This window comes from Nymphaea colorata, chromosome 3 (genome assembly GCF_008831285.2).
Source record: "Nymphaea colorata isolate Beijing-Zhang1983 chromosome 3, ASM883128v2, whole genome shotgun sequence".
Lineage (NCBI taxonomy): Eukaryota > Viridiplantae > Streptophyta > Magnoliopsida > Nymphaeales > Nymphaeaceae > Nymphaea > Nymphaea colorata.
Window position 1 is genome coordinate 18,452,850 of NC_045140.1, and position 24,650 is coordinate 18,477,499.

At 39.3% G+C, this 24,650-nt stretch overlaps 1 protein-coding gene and 2 long non-coding RNA genes across 3 annotated transcripts; 1 reads left to right on the forward strand and 2 right to left on the reverse strand.

The window, feature by feature from the left end:
• Positions 1-7,395: 7,395 nt before the first annotated feature.
• LOC126409954 (uncharacterized) lies at positions 7,396-8,445 on the reverse strand. The gene is made up of 2 exons (XR_007572944.1): positions 8,014-8,445; positions 7,396-7,714 (listed from the first exon to the last, which is right to left on the reverse strand). It is a non-coding gene; the product is annotated as an uncharacterized LOC126409954 (long non-coding RNA).
• Positions 8,446-11,642: 3,197 nt separating this feature from the next.
• On the reverse strand, positions 11,643-12,824 carry LOC126409951 (uncharacterized). The gene is made up of 2 exons (XR_007572934.1): positions 12,491-12,824; positions 11,643-12,175 (listed from the first exon to the last, which is right to left on the reverse strand). It is a non-coding gene; the product is annotated as an uncharacterized LOC126409951 (long non-coding RNA).
• Positions 12,825-23,060: 10,236 nt separating this feature from the next.
• On the forward strand, positions 23,061-23,930 carry LOC116250364 (UPF0496 protein At4g34320-like). Its single transcript, XM_031623991.1, has one exon. It carries the CDS (start codon positions 23,061-23,063, stop codon positions 23,928-23,930), a length of 870 nt encoding a protein of 289 aa, XP_031479851.1.
• Positions 23,931-24,650: the final 720 nt, after the last annotated feature.

Below are 24,650 nucleotides of genomic sequence, written 5' to 3' on the forward strand. Positions count from 1 at the left end.
TACATGTATACACACAAAGAGAGAGAGAAAGAGACCGAGAGAGTTATTGAGAAACATAGCAATATCAGTGTTCCCAATGTCAGAAAAAATTGCTGAGTATCAAGAGATGCAATTCAGCAGTTGCTACTTTATGAACCAGACTAATTCAAAAAACGATTCTCAGAGTTGCCGAGAAACGTAACAATGTCACTGTTACCAACATCAGGAAAAAATTACTAAGTGGGCATCATCAAAAGGTGGAATTCAGCAGCTGCTATGCCATGGACCAGACTAATCCAAAACGTTTCTCTAGGTCTGCTAGGAACTCTTGCGAAGTCTTTCAAAAATCTCATGCCTGTCAATGAAGCGATCGAGTACCTCTTCATTTGGGACAATGCAATCTTTCTCTTTTCCAAACAAACTGATATCGCCGCTTCGCTATATAGTCATAGCCTGCATCCGTCAGAGCGGTTGGGATTACTAGCAAGAGGCTTAACGCCGAGTAAGGCAATGGCGAGTACGAAAGAATCTTGAGTGCAGCTGCAACAAGAACAATAACAGCTTCACCACCACAGAAGAAAGTTTCCGTATCAACGACAGGCAGAAACAAGGAGCTTCTGCAATCTGCATTAAAGATGGGAAACTCAAGTCGAAAGGAAAAAAACTCGGTTTAGTCCGCAGCTCCACGGAGTAACTTCAATAGAATAGTGGTTCACAAAACAATCACAGTTTCTTAAAGAAGCGCTTGAATGGTGAAAAGCAAACAAAAAGCTGCCATGAAGTATGAAGGAAAGGAGCAGAGACGTGAGCCTTCGTGAAAGAGTATGCACGTAGCTATAATAAAAGTGACAATATGGCTTGGATGGCTATCAGACAGGTGTAGTATTTCACTGAGACACTACGCAAAGTAGTTTTAAAGAGCCACATGACAATCAACACAAGAATCTATTGTCCATGTCAGGCACTTGCTTAGCTCATAATACTGAAACTGCTGAATGAAAATGAAAGAATAGTTGAAGTATCATCAGTCGATGCCTAAGGCCTCTTTACCAGATGAATAACAATTCACATAATACATTTAAAATAGTCATGTTGACGTTTTTTTTATTTACTAAGAAGTAACATAAATCAATCAAAAGAAAAAAAAATTGAACAAAAATTATCATACAATCAAATCATCAATCGAGTATGTCTCTGGTACGCTGTAACTTTGCAATTTTCCTCTATTGTAGCATAAACTTTTGTAAGTTCAGCATTTGAACAAAGAAACGGGACCATAAGAACAATTAGTGAAAATAGTTGCACATGCACGCAGAAAGACCTATCTCTGTGCCCTTGATTGTGAACTCTAACATTAGCATCCTACGCCTGACTTCCGATCCTTACTCTTGGTTTCTGACTACTGACTTCTTGATGATATCCTAACAGAGTTTCCGCACTCTAATGGGTTTCCTTCCCTAGTAAAAGAGCACAAGGACAATAACTCAACAAGGGATAATTGCCTACTTTAACTTAAAAAACTAAAAAGGTTATGGAAGAAATTTTCCTAAGCTTAAACAGGTAATAACTTTCACATATTTGGATAAGGAAACTCTTGAATTTGCAACCCAGGGAGGATGTAACAATGAGATGCCAGCATCAACGAAAATCTTACATCATCATGACAGCTAAAGTCACTTGAGAACACGGGCCTCCAATTGAAAATTTCAATGGCTCCCTCATCATACAGCTTTTCCATTTGAAGCGTATTCATCTTTACACAAATTAAGAAAAGAAGAGTAGAAAATTCTTAGTAACAAGTCCTTATTCCAGTTATATTTCATTGTTTATAACTTTATATTATGTTTAGTCCCGTGATGACCATTTCCTAGTGATTGTTCCTTCTCCACCTTTCTATGAATGTGGATGATGCTCTTCTCCTTATTGCAATTAAGCCAACATTTTCTACACTGGTCCATTTTGTTCCTCAACTTTTTGATGTAATCCTTTCTGTATTTTCTCTTGCATTCAGTTTCCGCGCCAAGCCAAATTGGCCCGCACTGATGAATACATTGTCATATTTACTTTGATTCTCTATAGCTGTCAAAGTATAGGGGTTTTGATGCTCGCCAGTTTTTTCAGTTCTTTATGGGTATCAACCAATTTTCTACGTTATGTGTGCTCCAACACCATGAATCCATTTCCCACAATGGTCGAAAAAGTACTGCAATTTGCTAAAATAAAGTGAACCCACTTCTAAATAACATAAAATAGATAATTATTAGCTAGTTCATCTGATTCGGGAAAAACAACAGGTCCTTGCTGCCGCCTCCTGAAAAGAAGTTTGAAAAAGCAGAATGAACATATATATATATATATATATATATATATATATATATACATATATGGTGTTAATTATCTTGGAAAAGGGGGATTTGTTTTGGTTCTACTTATTTTGTCATTCCCTTTACTAGAAATTTGAAAAGATCAAGGAATTAAATGATAATCTTGGCATAAAGGAGATTCTTACAGACATGAGAGGCATGAAGAATAGACATGTCTTGGCACCCATTTATTATAGTGTGACGCTTCATAATTAAAATGCCTTTGTAACATTGAAAAAACAATATGAGAGAAGAAAAAAGCTAAGAGAAAAGAGTAAAAGAGGAATATGAGGCACACGCAGTACCTGTCTATATAATCAGCTTCATGTGATCAATTTTCTAATGATGATTTATCATATGTTGATCTTGTGATGTATCAACCAACAACACAAGCTCCTATTTCAAGAGTGCCAATGCCAATTGCTTGTTGTTCATGCCATACCACTAGCATATCTAGTCGACATTTCAAGTTATTCATGCCACCGTAATCTAGGCGTACATTTGAAATGAAATTCATTGGAACAGGACCATCGCTGTTAATGAGTTCCTTGGAAAAACTGAAACACAAGGTGGGGTAGTATACCACGTCCCAAAAATTGAGAACCATGATATGAATAAAAGAAAGAAGAAACGAGACATTTTTATATATTGGTCCCATAAGATTAATGTGCAGAAAAATTGACAAGCATCTGGCAGGTGTTTCATAACCATGTTTTTCATCCATACCCTGGTGAATCGTAATAAGGCTGAAGTAATTACCCAACAAGAAAAAGACATGTCAAGATGCACCATGGAAGGTCCAACAAAGATTCTCAGTCTGGTCGGGTGGAGGACTTAGTGATGTAATAACCCACCCACGATACTGTTTTTAAACAGGGGGAGTTTACCCTAATCGTAATAGAGAATTTTCTGTTTGGAGAAGGCTAGGCTTTCTGTGTGTGTGTGTAGTGTCTCGAGCTCGTACGTTGTTAGCAGGCTAACAAACTGGTATCAGAGCCAGCAAGATGGGAGAAAGAGCGACGGCGGTGGGAGGTATGCTGGCCATCGAGTCACACAGAGTCCGCACTGAGGAAGCCATGGATTCCATCAACCGGCAGGTGCACTTGGTAGAAAGACAACATCAGGAGCTCGACGCCAGACTACAAGCGATCCTCGCTGAGCAGCAAGCAGTTTCGGAAATGATGAGAGAGCTTCTTCATCAAGGTAGGCCACCTCAATCCCATAACACCGAGCACACAGAGACAGATCCTTCGTCGGGAGATACGGCATTTCCCTTGTCAGGAGAGGGAGTGACGGGGGTTTGTCGAATTGGAAACCGGCTAAGATGGAGTTCCCTCAATTCGGTGGGAAGGACTTGCTAAGCTGGATTTTCAAGGCAGAGCAGTTCTTCGAGTGTCAGGGCATCGACGAAGAACGCAAGGTAAGTCAAGCAGCGATGCACCTTGAGGGACCAGCCATACGGCTGGCTATTAGCGCATCACGGGAAACCAGATTGGTAGGGTCTGGTAGAAGCTATGAAGGCGAGGTTTGGGCGTTCGACTTATCTCGACTATAGGGCGAAAAGTTTTGAAGAGCTAAACAATATGGTACGAGGCTGGCCAGTGGAGGATCTCATCAGAGCCTTTGTAGGGGCCTCAAGGATGACATCCGTATAGAAATTCAAGCATTAAAACCTCGCAGCCTTTCCGATTGTTTTCATCTTGCATGGATGGTGGAGGAGAAGCACTGCAGAATTCAGTTTGCGGGGAGGCAGGGAGAGGGGGACAGAGGCGGTCGTGTTCCGTGGGGACGACCAGAGGCATTTCCGCTTCCCGCAGGGACGCCAACAATCCCTATGGACATACGTTTGTCCACAGTGAAACCAAAGACCATATAACAGATTGAAAATTTGCAAATAGCATTCTTTTCAACTAGAGGAAGAGGTCATGGTCGTGGATCGTTCCGCAGTAAGGGACGAGGTCATTCCAACAACCAAAGCACAAGTGATGGACAGTCTCCAAATCAAAGAGGAAATTCCAAAGCATTGGTTGTATGTCAATATCGTGACAAGGAAGAACATATAGCCAACGCGTATTGCTGGGACATACCTTAAGGTGTTCTCTGTCTTAACTGTTCAAAAAGGAGATGATGAAAATTGGTATCCGGATAGTGGTGCGTTCAACCATGTTACTTGAAGTGACCAGGCGTTTGTTGATAAGCAACCGGCAGCAAATGGTGAAGGTATATTAGTCGGTAATGGGTCTGTTGTTCAAGTTTCTAGCATCACTGATATACAATTGCATTCCCAGTAGTCTTATTTTAAACATAATAAAGTTTTACATGCCTCGAATATTGCTAAAAATCTGCTACCAGTTGGTCAATACACTAGAGATAACATTTGCATATGTTAATTTACTCCATCTAAATTAATTGGTTAGGTTCAACGGACCGAAATACTGCTCCTTTGGCAACGAAAAAACAAGTGGCGGCTGTTTCCAGTTGGAGCTTGGGAAGTAGCAGTAATGGCAGACGTTGGTCAAAGAAGATCATTCTCCATCAACCATTAGCACAAGCGTTTGGGTCATGTACATCAACGAGCAGTGATGCTCCTAATAAAAAATAAAGGTATTTCAGTCAACTTTTCTCCATGCTCGGAAATTTGTCAAAACTGTTTAATGAGCGAGGCACATAAGTTGCTGTTTAAGTTAGCCGCATCACATAGTAGACAAGTCTTGAAGGTCTTACATGTTGATATTTGGTGATCTTCCTTAGTAGTATGAAGAGAAAGTTTTCGATATTTCTTAAAATGTGCGGATGAATTTTCTCACTTCAGTTGGTTGTTTCCTATGAAGAACAAGAGTGATGCTTATAATTGCTTTGTATTTATCAAGTCTGCGGTTGAAAAATAGCTTGGTGTGCCCTTTACATCTCTACCAAAAGACAACGAAACTGAATTTACAAGTTGCCGTTTTGAAGGTTTCTTGAAAAATTATGACATTCACCACCGCTTCTCTTGCGCCTACACCTCCGACCGAAATGGCTTGGTAAAAAGGAAAGAAAGTGATGTCGTAGAGATGGTTAATTCTCTCTATGATAAATGATATCTCACTAACGCAAGCAATCATTCTGGATTGAAACATTTAGGCCCGCAATATAACCGCCTTCCATGAAGTTACTCAATGGGAAGTTTCCATATGAAGTGATGATCGGTAGAAGACCATATGACACTCATAATGTTTGGGTCTGTATAATACCCATTAACGATGCCTCAAAATTCTACAAAATTTGAACCACGAACGAAAGTTTGTATATTTGTAGGATACGGCGCAAGGTAAAATGGGTACTTATGTTTTTAGCCAGCCACCAACAAGGTAATAATTTCTTGACATGTATTTTTTTATGAAAATTCTAGATGTGCAGGGAAACAAGGACGCACAGATACCAACATCAAAGTGTGTAGGGCATCTTGGCTTTGAATTAAACTGATCCGTTGGATTCTCTTTTTTCTCTTAGCTGCATGTCACAAGAGATAAATATCTATTATGAGCATAAACAAAATGTGGTTCCAAAGAGCTGGCTAGGTGTTTAGCTCAAACCTTTGCAGCTAAATTGCTAAGGTTTCCTGATCTACATGGCACATCTTTCGATGACTCGAGTTAAAAAAAAAAAAGGGAAACGAAGCCAAAGTATAGTTTCACACGATCAGAGAAATTCTAAATGGGAATGCAAATATCTCAAGAGTTTGGACCTGGATCTCATCCTGGTTTGACACACATTGAGAGATTCTGAGATTCTAAGATAATCTCCTTTGGGATGTATGAATTTAAGATTAGACCCTTCTTTCCCTAGCTTAGACCTTACTTTTAATTAAACAACAATAATTGTCGTGAAGATTTTCCGTTCATTTCTGATCTGAGGTCCCCAATTTGATTAAGCGTGACTTAATTTTGTGTGAGTCGCTTCTCGAACACACAAACGATCTTGATCAGAAAATAATGATGATACATGGTCAAGCTTAATGATCATTGTTCTTTGTTTTTGGATTGTGATCAATTTTTTCGTGAGAAAGTTAGTAGAAAAATCGAATTATTATTATTTTCTGTTATTTTTATGATTTTTAAATTTTAAATCGTCCTGAGGTTTTCTTCACCAAAACAAACTCCACACTTAATACCCAAGAAAAACCACACCAATAAAATAAAAATACTAAGAAGTTGTTTGATGACAAGAACAATGTTTTTTACTTTTTTTTTTTTTTTAAACACAATGTTCTATGAATCTATCATAAAAATTCATGAACCACTATATTGTAGCACTTTTATTACGGAATTCCCTTTAAGGGTATGTTGGGTGATGGGTGCTAAAATAGGCTTTTACCTACACATACAAAAAGGTATATGTCTAATTGAGTTGAGTATAACATCAACATCTAGAGATTGTGTATGGCGGACACACCCCCATCCTAGGCAACTTGGCTGTGGTGAGATAAAGGGCGGAAGCAGGTGCGGGCATTGTGTGGACAATTGCCCACACATATTCGCAAGAAATTCCTATCTTCATGTTGATATTTGAGGATTTTTTTTTTCATTTACATGTTGGTGCCTTCTAAAAATTTAAAATTTTTATAAGTAATGCTCCTTGCCGACAATTTCGGGCTTCCCAAGCATCTACCATTAACCTGAATCCAACTATCACCTTGCTGAAAAATGAATGCATGCTTGCTTGCTGCTTAACATTGTGTCTCTTGGACTTATCAACATCCCATAACTGGAACTGGTTTGTTTGGGAATTTTGAATCCTCTTGTCCTTTTTCTGCTTAGCAAAGTATTGATTTTGTTCAATCTGAATTTTGAGGTGCCTCTCAACAGAATTTCAATCAAGCATTCACTTTTTTTTTTTTTTAATTTTCATTGCTTGCTGGTTTAAGTTTTAACTTTTATTTTGGTGCAAATTGGGCTTTTGCTCGGGAAAGGCCAGTTCAACCTCAAAAAAGAGCCCTCCACCTTGCCCCTCATCTCCCAAGTAAAGTATTAGATTTTTCTTGGTGCCTAGTGAACACTAGACCTAATATATATACTTCAACTGGCATAACGGTGTAGATGTGTTGAGAATATATTTGCAAAAGCAATACATCACGCATAGTACGCACATATGCTGCAATGATGTTAGAATGTACAAAGACTTGTTTTTTTAAAAAAAAAAATTACAACAGGCTGAGCCAATCACATCTAATTTACACATCGAAAAAAGTAGACTGGGAGAAACGACAGCCTTGAACGTCAACCACAAAGGCGTCTTGCAAACCTGGTTACATGCACATGCTTAACCCATTGAAGTCGCACATGCCTGACCCACTGATGCCACAGTAACCCAAGCAGCAAAGAGCCGAAAGCCTGCCATGAAAGTGTATCAGCAGCTTAGCCCCAAACACATGGAAAAAAGAGAAACAGAAAAAGAAAAAAAAGGAAAGTGCCATGGTGGAATATTTTAGATGAAAAAATCTCTCTCCTTTCTGTTAACATTTCTTCAGAAAATACCTTCGTTCTTTTTTCTTCTTCCTTTTTTTTTTGCAAAGTGAAAGAAGAATATCTCGGCCAGTTTAATCTTACCAAACAGTGTTTGAGACTAAACATTCAAGGCAATGGATCATAAAAAAGGAAAACGGACGCATGAAAGAGCTTTGCCAACTTACGCTGGTCCGAGACAACCCATGCAGCCCTGCTGCGGAGGTGTCTGCACCTGCTGCGGAGGCGCCTGCATGTAGATCACCGTTGGAGGTGGCCCCGCCGGTGGAGGGTATCCTGGTGCAGGGTAGGGTGCTCCATAGTTCGGAGGTGCCTGATTGTAATAACTCATCTTGACGAACTACGAGTCCCTGAAGCTTGAAGCTACGAGTGCAAACGAAAGAAGAGGAGGAGCAAGGAGGAATGGGAGGTGGGTGAGGAAGAGAAGGATGTAAATAAATACAAGGGCAACAGGCCAAATCAGTTGAAGGTGTAGACGATGGTCCCGACTTCCAACCGAGCAATTTTCTTCAGCAAGGAGGAATGGGAGGTGGGTGAGGAAGAAAAGGATGTAAATCAATGCAAGGGCAACAGGGGAAACCAATTGAAAGGTGTAGACGATGGTTCCACCTTCCAACCGAGCAATTTCCTTCACATATAAACCTTTTGCAAGGGCGGTTCCAACTTCCAACCGAGCAATTTCCTTCACAGTTAAACCTTTTGCAAGGGCTGATGAGGGGAGAATTACTCGTCTCGATCAACAAGTCCACAGCGCAGCGTGTATATGTGATCCAGTAGTTGGTGCTCGACTGGAAAGTTGCGTTGACGCAGTGGTCTCTTTCTTTGATATTTCTTCATCCAATAATGTTCTCCCAGAGCCCCCGTGAGAACCACACTTCTCTCATTCACAATTTGAATTGGTCAAAAAGCAGGCATGGATTAATAGCTTTCATTTAGGCAAGCTGTTTCCATTGAGTGAGACTCTCAAAGCGTCCCCAGGGAATAAATTTAGTTGGAATTGCCAGCGAAGTGCTTCAGCGTGCGAACAAATAATCGGTGCGTGGATCTTTCTAACGATCGATCAATGCATTATCTTCACTAGTTCATATTCCCTTGTATCCGAATCAGCGTGTAAGTTCCAATCAAGAAGACGACGCAAGATGTACTAATCAAGAAACTTGCGGGTTGGCTTTCTGTATCAATCGGACTCTTGGTAGAGCGGTAAGCAGAAAAGAAACATATTGATAACTTCTCAATATGTATTTTTTTTATTAATATGTATTTCTCAATAATGTCCCATCAGTTGAAACTAAAGGGACACTGTTTACGTATTTATATATTTAATGTCCACAGTCCCTCTGACTATGTCTCAGCCTGAAAAAACGCGGGGAGTGTTCACGATGCTTTTTATATGTCGAAGCCAAATCAATTTGACATTAGATCCTTAGTCCCACGTGGTTAAAGTATAGGACCAGAAGGCTGATTGATAAGTTCCAGCCAAAGGAGGGTGCAAGATCCGTGTGGCCGCAGTCCCCTTCCAATGAAAATTCTTGCACCTTTGAAACTCTGTCAAAATTATTTTTATATATATATATTTATCATAAATATATGTTTATATATTTTAAAATTTTTGCAGACTCAACCCCCATGTTGGTCATACCGGACCAGACCAGACCGGAATAAGTTGCACGGTTGGTACCAGACCAGACCGGAATAAGTTGCACGGTTGGTCATACAGGACCAGACCAGACCGGAATAAGTTGCACGGTTGGTCATACAGGACCAGACCAGACCGGAATAAGTTGCACGGTTGGTCATACCAGACCAGACCGGAATAAGTTGCACGGTTGGTCATACCGGACCAGACCGGAATAAAGTTACGTACATTCTCATTGAGAAGGGTCAAATCAAAGCATGGACCTGACTTGGATGACTTACACGTTGTCCAACAACGCTATGGGAACCTCTTGGAGCAATGACACAGGTAGCATGGTGCATGGTGATTCCATGTTTTTTTTTTCTTCCACTAAAAAAAAAATGTCATTTTTCTATTTCGCCTATTTTGCGATTCTTCTTGGTGGTGCATACAATTTACAGCCATAAGAGCAAACGCAAGTCTCATTACCTCACATAAACATACATCTTGTAGTAAACCGTGCTCATTATGACGTTACAATTGCATCACTGATATACAATCACACTGTAGTGTTAAAAAATACATCACGCAAAAAATGGGTGGCAATCACCCAAATAATGCACTATGGTCTCTTACTTGCTTAATTAGTCAGCGGCATATTTATGAACCACTATATTGTAATATAGTAGCACTTTGATTACGGAATGCCCTTTAAAGGTATGTTGGGTGATGGGTGTTAAAATAAGCTTTTACCTACACATACAAAAAGGTATATATCTAATTGAGTTGAGTATAACATCAACATCCAAATATTGTGTATGGATGCCACCCCCCCATCCTAGGCAACTTGGCTGTGGTGACCCATACATATGGGCGGGAGCAGGTGCCGGCATGTGCGGACAATTGTCCACACATACTCGCAAGAAATTCCTATTTTCATGTTGATATTTGAGGATTTTTTTCTCTACATTTACATGTTGGTGCCTTTTAAAAATTTTAAATTTTTATAAGTAGTGCTCGTTACCCATAATTTCTGGCTTCGCAAGCAACTACCATTAACCTGAATCCAAGTATCACTTGCTGAAAAATGAATGCATGGGTACTTGCTTGCTGCTTAACATTGTGTTTATTGGACTTTTCTACATGCCATAACTGGACCTGGTTTGTTTGGGAATTTTGAATCCTCTTGTCCTTTTTGTGCTTAGCGAAGTCTTTATTTTGTTCAAAAATCTGAAATTTGAGTGCCTGTCAAGAGAATTTCAATAAAGCATTAATTTTTCTTTTTTCATTGCTTGCTGGTTTTTGAATTATCTTCAATTTGACCATAACAATTTAACTTGCATTTTACGTTACAGATATATGATTGGCTTGGGCCTCACCCGAAAAATCTAATGACTTTTTTGGCTTGGCCTGGTCAGACAATCTAATGGCATGGGCCTAGACACTATAATGAACCCGTCGGCAGCCTGATAGGCTCTACAATTTTTTTCATTTAAAAAAAAAACGCAATTAAGAAAGTTAACTGTTAAAGTTTTAACTTTTATTTTGGTGCAAATTGAGCAGCTCATGCTGGAAAAGACCATGTCAGCCCCAAAAGCAAGCTGAAGCCCCCACCTTTCCTATCATCTCTCGAGTAAGGTGTCAGGCCTGTTTTGGTTCCTTGAGGTGAACACTCGGCCTCATATATATACTTCAACAGGCATAAAGGTGTTCTTTTTTTTTGCATGTCTTGAGAATGCTAAACGGAGACTGGTTGTCCAGCTTCCATCACATCCGTTATGCCAACCCCCTCAACATCAAGAGTTACCGTCAATTGGCTGCAATCACCCATTGTAAATGTAATTTTGTTTTCTAACATTCATTTTCTTGCATCAATAACTAAGCGCATGTGGCCTGTTTTCTTACTTCATTTCGAAAATGAGAAACCTGTACATCCCTCACTGGAGGCATAAAACTTCCAAGATGTATCATTCTTCTTGGTCCTTGCGAGCATTGGCATCCCTAGCTAATGAGGGGATGCAGACAGCTGTTATGATATTAATAGAATGGGATATTTTTCTTGCCGTTCGCGAGATCGACTGCAAAATCTCTCTCTCTCTCTCTCTCTCTCTCTCTCTGTGGTTGTGTGTTTATGTGTGTGCGCAAGTGAGTGTGTGTGTACCTAGAGAATTCGAAAGGAAATTATGGAAACCAGACATGATGATTGGATTGGTCTAAGTGTTACAAAATTTAATGAATCAAGGTTAAAAATATACATTGTACTTGTGTAGGAAACCACAAGACATAAAAATCAAGAAAATTTGATGTGCCGATTGAATTGACCAAAGGGATTTAAAAATCGGTGGGTTTAATTCTTTCTTGGCTTATAACATCTATTCTACACATTACATTTCCGTGGTTTTTATTTATGCCAACATTGTTGGTCATTTTCAGACTACCTATGCACTTAGATTAATATGAATATATTTACAAAATCACTACATCACGCTGCATACTACACACACAAATTGCAATAGACGATAGAACGTACAAAGCCTTCAAGTCTAATCACATCTAATTTACACAAAGTCGAAAAAAATGGACTGGGAGAAACGAAAGCGTTCAACTGCAACCTCAAACGCGTCGTGCCAGTAGCAATCCCTGGTTAGCAGCACAGGCATGACAGATTGGAGATACAGTTAACGAAGGAACTGATGCACCAAATACCCGAAAGACTGCCATGAAAGAGAGTATCAGCAGCTTAGCTCCAAACACATGGGGAAAAAAGAAACAGAAAAAGAAAAAAGAAACTGCCATGATGGACTATTTTAGATGAAAAAAGATATTTCCCTTCTGCTAAACGGCAGAAACCGATTTCTTCAGAAAATACCTTCTTCCTTTTTTTCTTTTCTTTTTTTCCTTTTTTTGCGAAGTGAAAAAGGAATATCTGAGACTAAACATTCAAGGCAAACAGTGCTTGAGACTAAACGTTCAAGGCAAAGGATCATATAAAAAGAAAACGGACGCATGAAAGAGCTTTGCCAACTTACGTTGTTCCGAGATAACCAAGGCTGCCCTGCTGCTGCTGGGGAGGTGGAGGCTGCTGCGCGTACTGCGGTGGCGGGGCACCCGTAGGGTAACCTGCCGGCGGTGGCGGAGGGTACCCCGCCTGTGGAGGGTACCCGTATGGAGGGTACCCGTACCCTGGTGCAGGGTAGGGTACCCCATAGTTTGGAGGTGCCTGATTGTAATAACTCATCTTGCAGAACTACGAGTCCCTGAAGCTTCAAGCTACGAGTGCAAACGAAAGAAGAGGAGGAGCAAGGGGAGGTGGGTGAGGAAGAGAAGGATGTAAATAAATAGAAGGGCAACAGCGCAGACCAGTTGAAGGTGTAGACGATGGTTCCAACTTTCAACCGAGCAATTTCCTTTCACATTTAACGCCTTTTGCAAGGGTTAACGGGGGGAGACTTACCCATCTCGCCAAGTCAACGAATCAGCGTGTATAAATGATCCAATCGTTGTTGCTGGAGCGGCAGTTTCCAGTTTTCGAGGAAGTTCAACTAAACTGGGTGTAGCACAATAAATCTTTTAATTTCTTTTATGAACGGATGCTTTCGAAATATTGCGTTAACAAAAAAAAAATTTATTTTTTAAACTCGTCTGATGGGGATTTCACATCGTTTTTTAGGGATGTCAAGGAATCCCATTTCATTTAAGCTATACCCTTTATTATACCTGGCTTTATTAGTTCATATATTGTTTAGTTCATAATATGGGAATATGAAAGAAGAAAATTTTATATATCCATACTTGAGTTAAATTCACCATCCAAATCCAACTTTCTTCCTTCACATTTGAATCCCAATCCAAATTTTAAATGCACATTGAATCATAAAACAGACCTTCAAAGAGAATGGTCATTGGATATTTATTTAAAATTAATCCAAGTACGAATTTGTGCTTGAATTCGATCAAAGCACTCATTTAAATGCAAAACTTTCGGACAGAGTTTTTAGTGAACTCCTACTCCGACGCCCTACGAGGACCGCGTGAAGGTAAGGGTCATTGCTGGCCGTTGGGACCTATTTAATGTCTTCAACTTGGTCAGCGACATGCAGTGAACTCTTTCTTTGACATTTCTTCATCCAATAATTGAATTGGTTAGAAAGCATGTTTGTATTAATAGCTTTAGTTTAGGCAAGCTGTTGTTTCCATTGAATGAGACTCTCAAAGCGTCCCCCAGGGAATAAATTTAGTTGGAATTGCCAGCGAAGTGCATCAGCAAGCAAACAAATAATCGGTGCGTGGATCTATCTAACGATCGATTAATGCATTATCTTCACTTAGTCCATATTCCCTTGTATTCGAATCAGCGTGTAAGTTCCACAAGGTTATACATTTTTTAGCCAGACATTTGAATTGGTTTCTGCCAAACAAAATTTGAGTTTGTTAGGTATAATTTTGCATATAGAGTTCAATGGCTGGATTGGAGTCTAAGCAGTTTATATGGTATTGCTTAACGAGGAAGACGTGAAAGTCCCTTGGTGGTACTTTACCAAATATAGACCAAATCAATTTATTAAGTACAATTGGTGGTACTTCACCAAATCAATTCTTACGACTGAGATTATTTGTCATTACTGCAACATGAAAGAAGCTCTTACTTTTCTTATAAAACCCTTTTATAAAACCTTTTGAGGTCGTTTGACAGTTAGAACTTATGTCTTGGTTAGAACACAACACAACATTAAAAAAGTGTCAACCAATTAAATACTTGCGTATGAAATTAGTCAAATTGGTTTGTCATTCCTAAAAAAGATATATTTGACAACTTGGTGTCGCAAATTATCTTTTTCATGTAAAACATTCACCGGCAAAAGCACTACTAGATTTATCACATCAACTTTTTCATACATCACTACGTACCGAAACAAAATGGTTTTTCTTCACAGGTGCGATCCATGGGACGTAGACCCAACCATGTTTGATCCCTTGTCCATTCTTTTTTCTTGTTCTTGGTGGTATCAAACACTTATCTGTCTCTCCGGTAAAATGGATACCTCTATCAAAGATTTCTAGTTTCATTTTTTTATTTCTTTTCGTATCAACCCATGTATTTAGCTTCTTTTATTAATATTATTATTAATATTATTATTATTATTATTATTATTATATATATGTATGTATATATATATATATATATATATATCAATGCCATTATTATTTTTTTAGTGCGCATGATTTACTTTGCATTCCCATTTGGAATAATGTGCTCCTTCAATCTCATATTTCGCGGGGCGATCAATTTTATATTTTGTATTTCTTAATGCAGTTGAAGTGTCTAGGTCATCTTGGCTTTGAATTAAACCGATTCATTGGATTCTTTTTTTCACGCCCTGTTTAGTTGGAGGGAAAGGAAGGGAAAGGGAGGGAGGGAAAGGAAAGGGAATGGAAGATAAGGGGAAGGGAAATGAATTGATTGCTCAATCACTCCCTTTCCTTTCATTTTTTTGTCAGTCCCTCTAATTTTAGAGAGATTAGATTTACACTACATTCTCATTTTCTTTCTCTCTTTTTCATTCCCCTCCCTCTTAGCCAAACAAACTTTCCCTATTTCCCTCATTTCTAATTAATCAATCAAACAGAGGAGGGATTGCTCGATTCTTCACTTTCCTTCCAACCAAACAGGGTATTAGAGGCATGTCATAAGAGCTAAATGGCACATCTATTATGGGCACAAACAAAATGTGGTTGCAATGAGGTAGCTAGATGGTTAGCTCATACCTTTGCAGCTAAGTAATTGCTACGGTTTCCTGGTTTGACCCACGTTGATAGGTTCTGAGTTTCAGGGTGGTGTTGGAATCTCATTTACGCTCTTGCCTCAAGATGCTCGTCAGCTTTGAGATGTGTAAACTTAAGTTCAGAAGCTTCCCTCCCTAGCCTAGACCTGACCTTCAATTAAACTAAAACATTGTCGTGAAAATTTTTCGTTCATGTCTGATCTGAGGTCCCCAAATTAGGTATACCCTTTATTGCACTTGATTTATAAGTTCATATATTAGCATCAGAAAAAGAAAGAAATATCCATATTTGATTTCAATTCAGAGTCCAAATCCGACATTTTTTTGCATTTGAACCTAAATCCAATTTTTAGATGCACAGTTGAACCCAAACTGGATTGGATTATGATATGCGAAGAACTGAGTTTTAAAATGTATGTTATTGGCCATTTATTTAAACTGAATCCAGCCACCAAAAATGTAATAATTTGTCGACATGTATTTTTTTTATGAAAAGATGTTCAACCAAGAACCCAAATGAGTTCAACGAGATCAACTCTTCCGCCACTCCAACCCACTCGTTCACCTCTTTCGATGTTTAAGAGATTACACATTTGTTCTGTGGTTGGAAAAGTATGTACATTGTTGTGATAAAGATACACCGGGCGAAAACGTCACATGCTGCAATGGACTTGCTTTCACACGTCGGCGAAAAGAACAGGTCCGCCTTCTCTCCTTCCTCCCATCTTCCTTCCATATATGATGGTGCATAGCAGTACTCCTTCCAGAACCCACAAAGCCTACAACAAATTAATTCGCAGCCTCGAGAGTAGTTAGGGGGGAGTGGAATTACAGCAAACACAAACCATGGCTAATGGTGTTGGCTTCTACTCGAAAAGCATGCACCATTACTAGCAAGCGTGCCAGGAGGGCGCAGAGCTGTCGATCAACGACGACAAGTTTCAGCTGATGATGAAGAGCATGGTGCAGGACTTCCACTCTCCTGGAGGTAGAAAGGGTAATAGCAGCACCCTTGTTGTTCCTTCCTTTGATATCATAAAGGAGGTGAGCATATGCATACATACTCGAGAATAACAAGAAATGTGCTGAGGAGATATTGGCCTACAAGCAAGACTTATGGGGCAATGACCAAATCCTCCCGATGGTCAGGAACTACTTCAAGCTTTGCCAGACGACATTGGATTCCTTACGTAGGTTTCTTGTGCATCTCTGTTGCACCAGAAACAAACTGATGGCGATCGGCCCGTGAATCAGAAGGTGAGGGAAGCAGTCACATGCGCCGAGGGCGGCACCGTGCACTGCTTCTTTCTCTCGCTTGTCGGTCTGATCCGAAAGCACGTCCAGGTGCTCCAAAAGCTACAACAGGCGAGGGATGAGGAAATTCCAACCAGAGCAGGGAGGGCGAAGAACCCAACGCCACGAAGAGTGATCACGATCATGTTCTAGACTGTGTTCACTGGTGCCGTGATCTTTTCAATATTGGCAGCATCCCTGCATTCCCCCTCAGTTCTGGCAGCGCTCTCGACGGCGGTCATCAGCGTATACGGGTGTGGTCCTTTCGTCAAATGGGTGGAAGCTTTTTGGGCCACGGCCGAGGAAAATGAGGGGGTAGCCACAAGGAAGAAGAGAATCGTTGTGATTAGAGAAATGGAGGACATCAAACTTTTAACGCTATGCAATAGGGAGAGAGCAGTCGAAGCTGTGTTGAAGACAATGGCTGAATTGAATGAGCAGGTGGAACAATGCTACCGTGAGATTTGCAGGGCAAGGAACAACTTCTTGCAAAAAATTACAGAGCCTCAGAGGCGCAAAGATCGTGCTCGGGCATTTGTCTACCGGCAAGTAGCCCGTTTGGAGCAGAAAAAAGATACATTTCTCGAGAAAATGTCGGACAAGTTTGATAACTTTACAATGAACAGGAATAAATCGTAGCAATATGTAAGGGGAAAATGTTAATTTGGGAAAACAGAAAAAGTTTTTTTTTTTTCAAGGAATCTTTCAGTGTCTCTCTTCCGATTAACTCTTACAGTTCATTGTGTCTATATTACATTATTTAGGATATTTGTGTTTATAAGTAGAAAGGCTATCCTTCACCAGGGCGGTCCTTTATCGTCTTAACTGTTTAGTACGCTGCGTCTAGCATATGAGTGATACCACATAGGCACATAGTTCATATGAAAAAAAAAAAAGCAAGAGATGGCAAATATAAATATTTCCAAACCTTGAAAAGAAAAAAATGAATTTGGAAAATGGGACCGTGGTTGCGGCAGCTTGTGGCGATGGCTCTTTCAAAGAACGAACGGTGTTGAAGAAGTCATAGGGTATATATATTACAGATATGTTTGTTTGGGAACAAATTTATGCTTATTTCGAGGATTTTCTTTTCACTCGCAATTTGTAGAATGTTAAAGGGTATAAGCGAATACCAATTTTCATGAGTTGGCTAAAATACTTTTTTTTTACACTAAAAAAAAACATTTTGTAAAAATAAAAAAATATAAAAAACATTTTTTTTAATACCAAAATACAGCGGCATAAACAGGACGAGACTAGGACGACTAGGAGGACATCACTGTTCATGTATCTATATATTTATATATTTAATGTCCACATTCCCTTTGACTATGTCTCAGCCTCAGCCTGAAAAAAAGCAGGGAGTGTTCATGATGATCTTTATAAGTTGAAGCGAAACTCAAATTGACCCTAAGGGTGGGCGCTGGGCGCCGCGCCGGGCCTTTGCCCCACACAAACCCTGCATAGCATGAAGAGGAGGCAAGATTTACTAATTAAGAAACTTGCGGGTTGGCTTTCTGAATCATTCGGACTCTTGGTAGGGCGGTAAGCAGAAAAGAAACTTATTGAGAATTTCTCATTGAAGGCATTAATTCTCTTGAACATATTTTAGAGCTAGTTATGCTGAATTGACATCAAAATTCCACTCTCTTGCTTCTCTCACTGCGACCGCACGCATGCAAATGTGCAGAGTGCCCAGGCCCTCCTTTCAGCTAAAAACCACACCTTCGGGGTGGCTTGGGGTTTGTTGCATAGGCATTAACCCTGCTCGCATACCAAAAAAGTTTTTTGCAGGACTAAGGGCTAATCTCACTTTATCAAAACATATTTTAAAAAAAAAGAAGTAAAAGTTATCCAAAAAAACTTAAAATTCGTATAAAAATATTGTTAAATTCAAATTTAAAGTTTGGGCTCGAAAACTCTCTATAAATATCTCCACAATATTCTCTCTTGTGCATGAGTTAATCATTGGGGAAGCGTTGGTGTTTGCTCACTTGAAAATTTAGAGTTTTCCTTTCCCCTCTCTCTCTATTTCTCTATTCTTTTCTTCTTCTCCTCCTTCAACCTTAGGAGCAAGCTCTTCAAGTTCCAACTCTTCAAGAGAGTACAATGAGATCTTTTGGAAGACCTTTATCATCTTGTAGCTTCACCCAAGTCAACCATAAGATCATTCGAAGAAAGAGACTCGCTTCTATAATCATTTATATTAGAGGTATGTAGTTCTCTTCTTGTTTTATTTATTTTTATTTCTTATTGCCACCACCCAATGGTCATGCAAGAGAGCTTTAAAGATTTTCTATATGGAGTAGAAAGCTACTCTTGAGTGCACCTAGAGTATGAGTAAAATGAAATAAATTTCATTTCTTCATTTATTTCTGAAATATACTTACTATATTGCTTTGTTCATCATTTATATTTGAGATAATGTTCATACATGGTAGTTTAATTTTTCTTAATTAATAGGCAAATGAGCCGTAAGAATGAGCGTTGAGGTTGGGATTTCTTCATTGTTACATTGATTTTGAGGTTGAGATTTGTTCAACCAGGACAAAGCCATCTACAAAAATGTACATGTTAAAATGCAGCTTCATGATATTCTCACTTTTAGCTTCTCTCTTAATCATTTGATTAAGGACCCCATACGTTGCTCTCTATTTCATTGACAATTATATAAATAAAAAATGTGAAACTTGAATATATGTGATGGTGAGAATTATTTTAGATGAATGTTATGTTAGTAATGAGTAATTTACTTTTAATCATGTAGGGTTAATACATTCATGCATTCACATTTACTTGTGAAAATCACGAATGATCACAAGCACACATCTAAAAGAACTTAAGTAAGATGAAATAGAGTTCTAGTAAGATAGTATTCGAATTAGAGCAAAATCTCAATCCTACTTAAAGTTTTAAAAGAACATTAAAACAACTTCAAAAAAAATGATTTTCAAAGGTTTTCAAATGATATTTATAAAAATTCTTCAAATCAAAGTGTTTTATACTCTCAAATGATTCTTCAAAACTTTTTTCAAAAATTTAAAACATCAAATCTTCAATATTTTCTTAAACATCATATCACATTTAGAATGAAGAGATGTTTAAGCAAAAACAAAATGCATCAAGAATAAGCATAGCCTTAGGAATGGTTGTTCCCAATAAATGTGCCGGGAACGGTCAATTCTCGTACCGAAGGACGAGTGCCTTTTTCTCTTATTTCAAAAAAAAAGAATCTAAAGCACTCCAAAAACCAAAATAGATTTTTGGGAGTGCAAACACCTTTCAAATGACATGACATGATCAAGAAAAATGAATCTAAAAGGAATTTATTAAGCTCAATTGGCGATACTTCACCAAATCAATTCTTGTGAATGAGATCAATTGTCCTTACTTCAACACTAGAGAAGATGGCTGGTATTTTTTTGATAGAACCTTCTATGTCTTGGTCCTAACTCAATACTAAACAACCGCCGACCAATTGAATACCTGTATATGAAATTCGTCGGATTTGTTTGTGAAAAAGGATATAATTGGCAATTTGGTGTCGCACTTTATTCTTTTCCTGGAAAATATTTGGGAAAAGCATTATTGGATGTTCATATACCACTAGCTATTTTGCTGAAACAAAATAGTTTTTCTTGATAGGTGCTATCTGGCCGACATAAACCCAATTTTCCATTTTTTGTTCCTTTTTTCTTGCTCTTGGTTGTATCAAGATACCAATATGTCAAGACTTGTCTCTTTCTCCGGGAAAATGGATACCACCACGAAAGATTTCCACTTCGATTTTTTATTGCTATTTGAACCAATCCACGTATTTGGCTTGTTGTATTAGATCGTAGTTCATATGTCTACTCCAATGACAGTATTATTCTGTATTGTTAATCATTCACTTTGTATTCCCGTTTGGATTGTGCTCATTCAAGCTCATAATTTAGTTGGGCGATCGAGCTGAACAAAGTGGATAGATGAACACTTTACCTTTGTTTTGTAGGTACCTTATTTAGTGATAGATTGTTTTATATTTTTGTATTGTTTAATGCAGATGAAGTCATGAAGTGTCTAGGGCATTTTGGCTTCGCAATAAACTGTCCATTGGATTCTGTTTTTCTCTTAGCTGCATGTCACAAGAACTAAATGGCATTTCTTGATATAAACTGTCCGTTGGATTCTCTTTTTCTCTAGCTGCATGTCACAAGAACTAAATGGCATTTCTTGATATAAAGTGACAAAAAATGAGTGTTGGGAGTCTTGGGACTTGATTTTGAAGTTTCAAGTTGATCAGGCGCAATATTAGAAAACCAATGAACTTACTTTATACATATTAATTGAAGTCTTCAGTAGACATTTTCTTTTGACTTTTCATCAAGCAATATATGTTGTGAGGAAGGTCCTGCATTGACAGCTTTCGTCTCGGGAAGCTGTCTCCATCCATTGAATGATCTTTAAAAGCGTCCACGCGGAAAAAACGTCGTTGGAATTATTTGACAGCAAAGTGATTCGAAAAAGAGATCAAATAATTGAAGCATGGATCTACCCGACTGACATATTTTTTCCCACTTCATGTTCCTTTCTATTGGTGTCAATGCGAGAATTGGTAACAATGCGTGAATTCCGCAGAGGTTGCACATTTTTTATCCAGTTTTTTCAAACAAAGTCTGAGTTTGGTAGGTATAATTTGGCATATAGAGTTCGATGGTCAGAGTGGAGTCTAAGCAGTTCATATGGTATTCTTAAAGGGGAAGCGTCAAAGCCCCATCTCTCTCTTTATAAACGTGCAATCATAGTTGAAAAACTCACCGATACGAGTAGTGAGTCGTCTAAGTTGGTTAAGATCATCCACTTTTTAGATCACGTGTTAGGGTCTGCCAAGTTCGCTGAGATCCTTAGCCAATATATTTTCTATAAAACCTTTTGAGGTCATTTGGCAGTTAAAATACCTTGTGATTATTCCATGAATTATTGAAAAGTTTCAATGTGACAAAGTGTTTCATTTATCAAACAAACCCCTTTATGTCATGATTCTAACACAATATTAAACAAAATATCAACCAATTGAATACTTTCGTATGAAATTCGTCAAATTGGTTTGCCATTCCCAAAAAAGATATATTTGACAACTTGGTGTCCCAAATTATCTTTTTCAAGTAAAATATTCACCGGCAAAAGCACCCTTAGGTTTATCTCATTAACTCTTTCATATATTTCAGATATTACTACGTACTGAAACAAAATGGTTTTTCTTGACAGGTGCGATCCATCGGACGTAGACCCAACCATGTTTTATCCCTTGTCCATTCTTTTTTCTTGTTCTTGGTGGTGTCGAGATGCCAATACATCAAGACTCATCTCTCTCTCCAGGAAAATGAACACCTTCATCAAAGATTTCCATATCGATTTTTCATTTTTATTTGTACCAATTTTATATATATATATATATATATATTTAAATATATACATACATATATATATATATACACATATATATATATATATACACTCCAATGGCATTATTATTCCGTATTGTGCATGATTCACTTTGCATTTCCATTTAGAATAATGTGCTCACTCAAGCCCATATTTCACGGGGCGACCTGAACAAAGTGGATAGATGAACCCTTTACCCTTGTTTTATAGGTTCCGTATTTAGGGACAGATTAATTTTATCATTCACGATGACTGGAGTTTGCTGCTGCCTACCAAGAACCCAAGTGAGTTGAACGAGTCCAACTCTTCCGCCACTCCAACCCACTCGTTCACCTCTTCCGGCATTTAAGACATATACACATTTGTTCTATGGTTGGGAAGCATGACTTCTATCTCAACTGTTAGGTTTTTTGGTATGAATATGATCTATTTTTTAGTTTGTCGTTTTGTAATGAATGTGAGTTTCAACTAGATAGAGAATTTACTATTGAGTTCTTGCTCCGCCACTTGTTATATCCAGTTCAACCCACTCGTCCACCTCCTCAAGCTCAATTTGGACCGGCGCTAGAAGGAGAGGAAATAAATGTAGTCCACGGCGAACGCTAGAAAGAGAGGAAAAAAAATCCGCGCCAGCTGCCGTGAAATGCAACCACAACAATTGCCTACACAGTAAAGAGAAGAAAACAATCCACGCCAGCTGCTCGGATCAGGACTTGGATGGTTGAGCTCGAGCAGGCCCTCAACCTCAAAGACTGGTGTTTGCTGCTACATTCCAAGAACCCAAATGAGTTGAACGAGTCCCACTCTTCCACCACTTCAACCCACTCCTTCACCTCTTCCACCTCAATTTGGACCGACGCAATGGAGTCCACGGCCAACGCTAGAAAGAGAGGGAAAAAAATCTACGCCAGCTGCTCGGATCAGGACTTGGATGGTTGGACTCCAGCAGACCCAAGCTTCGCGAAGAACAGGTCCGCCTTCTATCCTTCCTCCCATATAAAATGGTGCATAGCAGTACTCCTTTCACAACCCACAAAGCCTACAGCCAAGGCTGAAGAGTAGTTAGTGGAAAGTGGAATTACAGCAAACACAAACCATGGCTAATGGTGTCGGCTTCTACTCGAAAAGCATGCACCATTACCAGCAAGCGTGCCGAGAGAACCCAGAGTTGTCGATCAACGACGAAAAGTTTCAGCAGAGGATTAAGACCATGGTGCAGGACTTCAACTCTCTTAGGGGTGGAGAAGGTAATAGCAGCACCCTTGTTCCTTCCTTTGATATCATAAAGGAGGCGACCATATGCATACGCGAGAATAACAAGAAATGTGCTGACGAGATATTGGCCTACAACCAAGACTTAGGAGTCAGCACCCAAATCCTCCCAATGGTCTCGAGCTACTTCGAGCTTTGCCAAACGACACGGGATGTCTTACTTAGGTTGCAGGTACATCTTTGTTGCACCATAAACAAACTGATGGCGTTCCGTGGTGACCGGCCTGTGGATGAGAAGGTGAGGGAAGCAGTCACATGCGCCGAGGGTGCCGTGGACTGCTTCTTTCTCTCGCTTTCCGGTCTGAACCAGAAGCACGTCCAAATGCTCCACAAGCTGCAGCAGGTGAGGGATGAGGAAATGCTAACCAGAGCAGGGAGGGCGACGAACCCAAAGATTCGAAGAGTAATCAGGATCATGCTCTGGACTGTGTTCACCGGTGTCGTGATCTTGTCGATATTGGCAGCATTCCCACATGCACCCCAAGTTCTGGCAGCGCTCTCGATGGCGGTCAACAGCATATACGGTTGTGGTCCTTTCGTCAAATGGGTGGAAGGTTTTTGGGCTACAACCAAGGAAATAGAAGGGGTGGACACGAGGGAGAAGAGAATCATTGTGATTCGAGAACTGGAGGACATCAAACTTTTAATGGTATGCAATAGGGAAAGTCAAAGCTGTGTTGAAGACACTGGCTGAATTGATTGAGCAGGTGGAAATATGCTCCAGTGAGATTTGCATGGCAAGGAACAACTTCTTCCACCCTCAAGGCGCAGAGATTGTGCTCGAGCATTTATCTACCGAAAAATAACCCGTTTGGAGCATAGGAAAGACACAATTCTCGAAAAAATGTCGAAGATATTTGATCAGCTTTACAATGAACAGGCATAAATCGTAGCAATAGTGAAAATGTTAATTTAGAAAAACAGAACTTTTTTTTTTCAAGGAATCTTTTTGCATCCATCATTAGGTCCCGTTTAATGCATAGCAAAAAAAAAAAAAAAAAAAAACTGTGCATCGTGGGGATTTTGCCGTTTTTGTATGGCTTTTATCTTTTTAATAAAAAATAGGTACAAAAATCCCTGCCGAGATCGTTGGACTAGCGTTAATTTATTCTGGGAAAAAGTCCGACCCTGAACCATGGGGGTCCGAATCGTTTCTCTATGGCCACCGCCTTTTCCTCCTCCCACAAATGAGCGATGGATCCACCAAGAGCATTGTCATAATAGAACAGTGCAACGTCTTTCTCTTCTCTTTCTTTTCTCTTTCTCATCACAGGACAGCCGGCGAGGTGATTGTGTTTCTTCAGATGTGGTAAGATCATTCACCATACCATCTCTATTTTATCTCGCTCCCTCTCCCTTTGTATGTCGGCCGCGCGTGCCATGTCTCCCTTTCGATGGTGGCAGCAAGATCGGC